The following is an 8,705-nucleotide window of genomic DNA, read 5'->3' as shown; positions in this document are numbered from 1 at the left end:
TTTTTAAATTGGACTGTTTGGGGGTTTTGCTATTGCATTGTGTGAGTTTTTATATATTTTGGATATTAACCAAAATATCAGATATATGATTTGCAAATATTTCCTCCTATTCTGTCAGTTGCCTTTTTATTTTGTTGGTGGTTTCCTTTACTAAGCAGAAGGTTTTTAGTTTGATGTAGTCCTGTTTGTTTATCTTTGCTTTTGCTGCCTTTGCCTTTGGTATCAAACCCAAAAAATCATCACCAAGACCGATGTCAAGAAGCTTACCACTTGTGTTTCCTTTTAGGAGTTTTATGGTTTCAGGCCTTATGGACAAACCTTTGATCCGTTTTGAATTAGTTTTTGTGTATTGTGTGAGATAGTGGTCCAGTTTCATTCGTTTGCATGTGGCTGTCCAGTGTTCCCAACACCAGTTGTTGAAGAGGCTATCCTTTCCCCATTGGATATTTTTGGCTCCTTTGTAATAAATTGATTGACCATATATGCATGGATTTATTTCTAGGCTCTCTATTCTGTTCCATTGATCCATGTGTCTGTTTTTATGCCAATACCATACTCTTTTGATTACTATAGGTTTGTAATACAGTTTGAAATCAGGGATCATGATGCCTCTAGCTGTATTCTTCCTTCTCAAGATTGCTTTTGTTATTTGGGATCTTTTTTTATGCTTCCATGCAAATTTTAGGATTGTTTGTTCTATAGCTGTGGAAAATGCCATTGGAATTTTGATAGGGATTGTCTTGAATCTGTAGATTGCTTTGGACAATATGGACATCTTACAATATTAATTCTTCCAATCCATGAGCATAGAATATCTTTCCATTTATTTGTGTCTTCTTCAATTTCTTTCACCAGTGTCTTATAGTTTTCAGTGTACAGGTCTTTTACCTCCTTAGTTAAATTTATTTGTAGATATTTTATTCTTTTTGAAACAATGAGATTGTTTTCTTAATTTCTCTTTCCAATAGTTTGTTATCAGTGTATAGAAATGCAACAGATATTTATATATTGATTTTGTAGCCTGAAATTTTACTGAATTTGTTTATAATTTCTAACAAATTTTTTAGTGGAGTCTTTAGGGTTTTCTATATATATCATGTAATCTGCAAATAGGACAGTTTTACTTCTTCCTTTCCAATTTGGATGCTTTTTTATTTCTTTTTCTTGCCTAATTGCTCTAGCTAGGACTTCCAATACTATGTTGAATAAAAATGGTGAGAGTGAGCATCCTTGTCTTGTTCCTGATCTTAGAAGAAAGCTTTTAGCTTTCACCACTGAGTATGATGTTAACTGTGAGCTTATCATATATGGCCTTTATTATGTTGAGGTACATCCCCTCTATATCCACTTTGTTGGGAGGGTTTTTGTTTTTATCATAAATGGATGTTGAATTTTGTCAAATGCTTTTTCTGCATCTATTGAGGTGATCATATGATCACAGTCTAGCGGGTTTTTTTGTTTGTTTTTCATTTTTGGCCACATCACGCAGCTTGCGGGATCTTAGTTCCCCAACCAGGGATAGAACCTGGGCCCCCTGCAGTGGAAGCGTGGAGTCCTAACCACTGGACCGCCAGGGAATTCCCAAATAGCTCTCTAGTTTTAAATTTTTATTTATTTATTTATTTATCGTTGCGGTTCGCGCACTTCTCACTGCGGTGGCTTCTCTTGTCGCGGAGAACCGGCTTCAGTAGCTGTGGCGCTTGGGCTTAGCTGCTCCACGGCATGTGGCTTCTTCTTGGACCAGGGCTCGAGCCCATGTCTCCTGCATTGGCAGGCAGATTCTTAACCTCTACGCCACCAGGGAAGTCCCTAGTTTTTAATTTTTATTGTAGCCATTCTAGTAGGTGTGAAATGGTACCTCATTGTGTTTTTGATTTGCATGTCCCTAATAACTAATAATGTTGAGTGTTTTTTCATGTACTTGTCCATTTGCATATCTTCTTTAGAGAACTGTCTATCCAAGACTTTTGCCCATTTCTGTTTGTCTTTTATCCTTTTAGTTTTGTTGAGATATGATTCACATACAGCATGATATAAGTTTAAGGTGTACAGCATAATGATTTGACTTACAAACATCATGAAACGATTATCACAGTAAGTTTAGTGAACATCTATCATCTTGTATAGATACAAAAAAATTAAATAGAAAAAAAGTTTTCTTGTGATGAGAACTTTTAGGATTTACTCCCTTAACAACTTTCATATATAATGTACAGCAGTGTTAATTATATTAATCACATTGTACATTACATTCTTAGTACTTATTTATTTATCTTATAACTGGAAATTTGTGCCTTTTGACCACCTTCATTCAAATTCCCCTTCCCTCCCCCTATCTCTGGTAACCACAAATCTAATCTCTTTTTCTATGAGTTTGTTTGTTTTTTTTGAAATATAACTGGCCTACAAAACTATGTTAGTTCCTGATGCCCAATGTAGTGATTCGATATTCCTATACATTACAAAACGATCGCCACTTTTTTGCCCATTTAAAAAATTGGTTTTTTTGGTTTTTTTGTTGTTGATCTGTAGGAGTTCCTTATATATTTGGGATATTAATCCTTTACAGATATGTAAATTGCAAATATTTTCTCCCATTCTGTGGCTTATCTTTTCACTATTTTGATAGTCCCCTTTTGATGGGACCTGGGCTTTTTGCAGGTAACCCAAGCACTTCTGGGGGGCTTATCTTCCCCTAGCTATGGATGAACAAATCAGAACATTGTGAGAGGTCAGATATTCTCTACCTTTTGAGGATAGGACATGAGGGATCCCCCTTCACCCATCTGGGTTTGGCCTACAAGGCTGGGTCCCTTCCTCTCCGTTCCCTTCAAGTGTTCCAAGATGTGAATCATACAGGAAAGAAGTAAGAACAGTGGACTGAGCCTAGTCTAAGGACTCGAGAAACCAGGGCTTACTGACACATACTACAACATGGATGAACTTTGAAAACATCATGCTAAGTGAAGAAGCCAGTCACAAAAGACCATTTATTGTATAATTGCATTTATATGAAATGCCCAGAGTAGGCAAATCTGTACACACAGAAAGTAGATTAGTAATTTTCTAGTGCTAGTAGTGTAGGGAAGGTGGGTTAGGGGGAGATGGAGAGTGACTGCTGAGGGGTATGGGTTTCTTTACTGGGTGATGAGAAGGTTCTAAGATTGATTGTGGTGTGATAGCACAACTCTGTGATATACTAAAAGCCATTGGATCGTATACTTTTTTTTTTTTTTTTTTTGCATTACGCGGGCCTCTCACTGTTGTGGCCTCTCCCGTTGCGGAGCACAGGCTCCGGACGCGCAGGCTCAGCGGCCATGGCTCACGGGCCCAGCTGCTCTGAGGCATGTGGGATCCTCCCGGACCGGGGAACGAACCCGTGTCCCCTGCATCGGCAGGTGGACTCTCAACCACTGCGCCACCAGGGAAGCCCTGGATCGTATACTTTAAGGAGGTGAATTATATGGTCTATGAATTATATCTCTATAAAGCTGTTAGTTAAAAAAGAAAAGAAAAGAAAAGAAACAAAGATTCCTCAGTGACCTCCACCCTTCCTTCTGCCTCAGAATGCTGGTAACTTCTTCACTTGATGGGGAAGCGCAGCCGTGCCTGGACGTGCTCGCAGCGGGCAGGCTTCATGCTCAGCCCGTAGGTAGGGGTTAGGTCCACTTTCACACCTGGTGGCACGCTGAACTCCAGCTGCTGCAGCAAGATGGCCAGGAAGAGGAAGATCTCCCACTTGGCCAGGACCTCCCCTATGCACCGGCGCTTGCCCATACCGAAGAGCATCACTTTCTCACTCAAGGTCTTGCTGATGGTGGTGTCATGGGCAGTGAGGAATCTCTCCGGCCGGAACTCAGATGGGTCCCCCCACAGCTTCCTGCGAGATGAACAGAGGAAGTGGTATCTCTGGGCTGGGGAGGCCCTTTGGGAAAGGCCTGGGGGGGGGACATCTGTGTTAGAATAGATCTAGAGCAATGAAAGGAGAGTGGGGAAAGGAGCCAAACTGTATTTTGATGTTTATTTCTTTTACATAGCTCTCTCTAAAATCACCAGCCTTGAAAATAGTGCTTTTTAATATTAATTTTTTATCTTAAAGAAATAATACTTTAACTAAAAGAAATTAAAAGAAGGAACACATGTCCGTCTCTATCCTACTCAATATACAAGGGGAATCAACCGTCCATCCTGGTTTATGCTTATTGTTTTGGAGTATTTATTTACAGCATCCTTTTTCACACGCAGAAGTGCCCTAGTTTGGATGGTAAATTATAGATCCTCCAACCTATAAAGTGAGATTTTCCAAAGAGGTCCCTAAGCCATTCACATCAGAATCGCCTGAGATACTCCACCTTACCTACCGAAGAGGAATCTCGGGGGACTGGGCACCGAAATCTAAAACCAACTTCCTTGTCAATGCACTAAAGTTTGAGAAAAATGGACCTAAATTTTGTCCCTTAGAGCAGGCTGCAGAGCCATCGAGGCACCATTCCCTTATTGTATAACCAGTTCCTAGGGGGACAAACAGCCTTCCTGACTGCTGAACTTCACACATTTTTCGGTGGGGGGGATATGTACTCACGGATCATGATTGACCTGCCACTGGTTTATGAAGACACAGCGTTCCTTGGGGATGTAGAAGCCGTTCAGTGTTGTGTCCCTTATTGTGCTAAGGAGGGAAGAGGGCTCTGTCAGGCTCAGGGGCTGGAAAACTGGGGTGTGTCTCTGGAAGGTTTTTTTTTTCTTTTTAACAATTAAAAAAAAAGTTGACTATAGTTAATTTACAATGTTGTGTTAGTTTCAGATGTACAGCAAAGTGATTCAGCCATATATATACCTATATATTCTTTTCCAGGTTTTTTCCATTATAGGTTATTACAAGATATTGAATATAGTTCCCTGTGCTATACAGTAGGTTTTTGTTGTTTATCTTTTTTATATATAGTAGTTGTGTATATATTAATCCCAAACTCCTAATTTATACCCCCCCGCAGAGGTTCTTGCTCCTCCACCCCACTCCAATAGCCTGTCCACCATGGTTTCTATACCGTACACTATGAGGGAATATCAGGAGCAAGGAAGGGTTGAAATTATTCTTCCCCTTTCTCAGATCCTGTTCTTCAACAAATGTTTACTAAACTTTTCTCTGTACCCAGCTGTGCCCTTGGCCATTCTCTGGAGCCAAGAAGCAGGCAGTCTGGGCCCATCCTGGGGAGTTCCCAGCTTGGCTGAGGCATCAGGCCTCTTCCTCTGGGTATAACTAGACCAAAATATGGGCTGAAGTAAGTGTTCACTAATTCTCCTAACATTGTTAAAATCCCAGGACCTAATCAAGGACCAATGGCTGTAAGTCCTACAAAATATCAGAATGAAGTTATGCCAGCTGGATGAATCAAGAAAGGCTTCTAGGGGAAGGGAAGTTTGTGTCAGGATAAGGTAAGATAGGATTCTGGTAGCCAGAGAAGAATGTAGACCTTCCTAGCAGAAGGTCCAGCATAAGCAAAATTGGAGGCTGGCTGGTTCATGCTTGTAAGGGATGGTGAGGCCAGCCTGGTGGGGTTGAGAGTACCTGTAGGGAGGGAATGTGAGCAGAGGTGAATGAGTGCTGAGGTCAGAAGTGTGGTTTTTCTCCTGAGACCCGGGTACTTTGATCATGTTTGGACTGGATGGGGGCAGAGTAGAGGCCAAGGTCTGTGAGGAATCTGGTGTCATGGCAAGGAAGGAGATGCTGAGGTCTGACCAGGGCCAGGGCTGAGAAGCTGGGGAGAAAACATGGCAATGATTTCAGAGGTGGGAGGGCAGAATAGGCAGGCCTCACCTGTGGGGGATGGTGAAGGGGACGAAGGAGGAGTGTCGGAAGGTCTCCAGGATGAAGGCCTCCAAATAAGGCAGCTGGGATCTGTCGGAGAGCCGGGGCCTCCGTGCCCTGCCAATCACTGTGTCTGCAGAACACAGAGGACGGACAAGGCTTAGGGGTTGTCCTGACTGCTCCATGGCATCTGCATCCCCAATCATACCAGGTGTCACTCTGTGTGGTACTATGTCTTTTTACAGGTCTGAGACCCACTGACCCCCCAGTATCCTCTAGGCAAGGGTGGGCACCATTGTATGCCCAGGGCTTGTACTTAGTAGGTACATAACAGCTATATGTAGATTGAACAGATGACCTGGGACCCCAAGGCTTCTCTCCACCAGAGGGTTAGGGGACACTACATACCCAGCTCCTCCTGGATCTTCCTCTGTATCTCAGGATTTGTCACAAGGTACAGAAGGCTCCAGAAGATGGCTGTTGTGATCGGATCAAACCCTGGGCAGCATGGGGCAAAGTGAGGAAGAAAGGAAGACAGGAACAAGACGGCAGCATTTACCAAGCACCCACCATATATGTACCAGACATTGTCTTTCTCTGCCTCCTTTTCCCCCAAAGCCCCTCACCCTGAATTTTCTAAGGGCAGAGGTGGAGTCACCTCAGCACAAACTTGAGTCATTGCTTTCATGATTAGTTGCTGGAATTACAAGGGCCTAGACTTACAGCCCAGAGAAGCCTTTACTGTTTAGTTGGGGAAACTGAGGCCCAGAGGAGGAGAGGGACTTGGCTGAGTTTTCACTGGGAGTTGGTGGTACAGCCTGGGCTCAAATCTTGAGCCTGGGCCTGGTCTCTGTGTCCTGCACCATCTGACATGTAGTTGCTGAGTTATCTGATGGACCCCGGGGGTGGGCAACAGCAGGCACTGAGGGATGGAGGGGCAGGGGTCTGGCTCCTACCGGCTGCAAAGATGTCGTTGACAAGGTTGACAGTCTTCTTCTGGGGCATGAGGCCTCCACTAGCTCTGGAGTTATCCTCGTAGTGCTTGAACAGGGCACCTACGATGTCCTGGACTCTGTTCTGAGGGGGCACAAGCTTAGGAGCACCCCAGCACTTCTGGGGTAGAAGTCTGGACCTTGCCCCATCCCGTCTGACACCGTCTGCTGGCCTCTGGACAGTGGGTTGAGCTCACGACAGGAGCTGGTAGCAGCCCAAGGTAGGGCTTAAAGTATCATTTCATGCCCCATTGACCCTTCCTCCCAATAACCCCAGGGGTCCAATTTCAGAGAAGGAGGTTGGGGTGAGTACAGGGAAGTAAAGTGACACCTGAGCTGGGAATTAGTCTCTGTCAGAGTTCAGTTTCCTGCAGAACAAAAACCTTCTCATGATAACAGCACCCCACATTACAGGGCTCTGCCAGGGCCCCATTCTCGACCTTATCTCTCTGGGGCTTTGAGCAGCCCTGAAAGGGAGGCTACAGGCATGAAGAAACTGAGGCCAGAGAGGGAGAGGGATTGGCTCCAGGTCACGCAGGTGATCTGAGAGGTCCCAGAGCCTTCCTAGGCCTTGGCTGCACACCAGGTGTGTGGGTACCTTGGAGCTGGGTAAGAGGGGCCACACACAGACTCTTGGGTGCCCTCACACCACCCATACCCTGGGCTCACCTTGTCAAAGTCCTGATAGTGCTCCTGGACCATTTTCCACAGGAACTGCATGAACCTCTGGTTGAAGCTCTTGTACTTTTGCAGAGCAGGGTTGGGCAGGTATTTAAGGATGGGGAAGAAGTCCACGGGGCTCCCGGAGGAGGCAGTCTCCACGAAATCATGGGTGCTCCTCACAAGGCCGACCATCTCCTCACTGCTCTGGGGGAAGTGCTGCCCAAAGCACATGGCACCAATGACCTTGGCCACTGACACCACCACGTGGTCATAGGGATCAAAGTGCCCAGGTCCCGCCATCAGCTCCTGGAACTTGCTGATGAGGGCCTCAGCCTCCTTGCACACATGCGTCTCCAGGTAGCAGGAGGATGAGGAAGCCGGGTCTGAGGCAACAGAGAAGGAGTTGAGAGCATTCTGGGCCAGGCGTCGCCGGGCAGCCCACACTGGTCCAGAGTCTGCGTTGAAGGTCATACTCTGGCCATCAGCGACTAAGGTGAAGCTGTAGAGGTCAGGCCGGCCCTTGAAGTCATCACCCTGCCGCACCAGGGCCTGCCGGATGGTGTCCAGGCCGCTGAGCACCAGCACGGGTGTGCAGCCAATGCGGATCTGCAGCACGTCTCCATAGCGCTGGCTCAGCCGCGACAGGGCCAAGTGTGGGCTCTTCCCCAAGGTCAGCACATGCCCGATCAGGGGCCAGCTCCAGGGCCCTGGTGGACTCTTCAGGCCTTTAGGGACCCGAGGCTGCCAGGCCCTGACCACCCAGAATACCAGGCAGAAGGTGGCTGAGGCCAGGAGAAGCTCTGTGGCTGAGAAGGGAGTGGCCTGGGACAATGCCATTTGTACCAACTACAGGGGAAGAGAACGGAGGAGCCAGACTGAGGGACGAGATAGAGCCACTCATTCATTCATTTACTCAGTCAATAAGCACTTGTACATGTTCTGTGCTTGGCTCCCAGCTGGACACCAGAAAGACTAAGTTGCATTCACTAAATTACATGGATCCTTCATCCCAGGAGCTCACCCATGGTGTATCACAGAATCTGAGCACTGGAAAAGAGCCCTGAGATACCCAACTTGAGCGTCTGAAATCCCAGCCCTGGCCATCCCCTCTGCCCATCACCTGTTACCAATTCTGAGGCTGAAGTGATCACTTCAAAACGGAGAAGCACTCTTGTGGACCCCAGTGCAGGGTGTATGCTGGGCATTGTACCACGGGGACCCTTCCTGCTGATACCTCCTCA

General features: G+C 45.9%; 1 protein-coding gene across 1 annotated transcript; it reads right to left on the bottom strand.

The window, feature by feature from the left end:
* Positions 1-3,497: 3,497 nt before the first annotated feature.
* LOC307049360 (cytochrome P450 1A2) lies at positions 3,498-8,301 on the bottom strand (the record flags this gene model as incomplete). Its single annotated transcript, XM_079698877.1, has 6 exons — positions 3,498-3,880; positions 4,583-4,669; positions 5,819-5,942; positions 6,218-6,307; positions 6,766-6,886; positions 7,471-8,301. 6 exons carry the CDS (start codon positions 8,299-8,301, stop codon positions 3,583-3,585), a joined length of 1,551 nt encoding a protein of 516 aa, XP_079555003.1. The 3' UTR covers positions 3,498-3,582.
* Between the last annotated feature and the right edge of the window lie 404 nt (positions 8,302-8,705).

The sequence above is a fragment of the Hyperoodon ampullatus genome (genome assembly GCF_949752795.1).
Source record: "Hyperoodon ampullatus genome assembly, chromosome: 3".
In the NCBI taxonomy this organism is placed as follows: domain Eukaryota; kingdom Metazoa; phylum Chordata; class Mammalia; order Artiodactyla; family Ziphiidae; genus Hyperoodon; species Hyperoodon ampullatus.
Note: the sequence above shows the minus strand (reverse complement) of the source record. Positions and strands in the feature narration are given on the sequence as shown.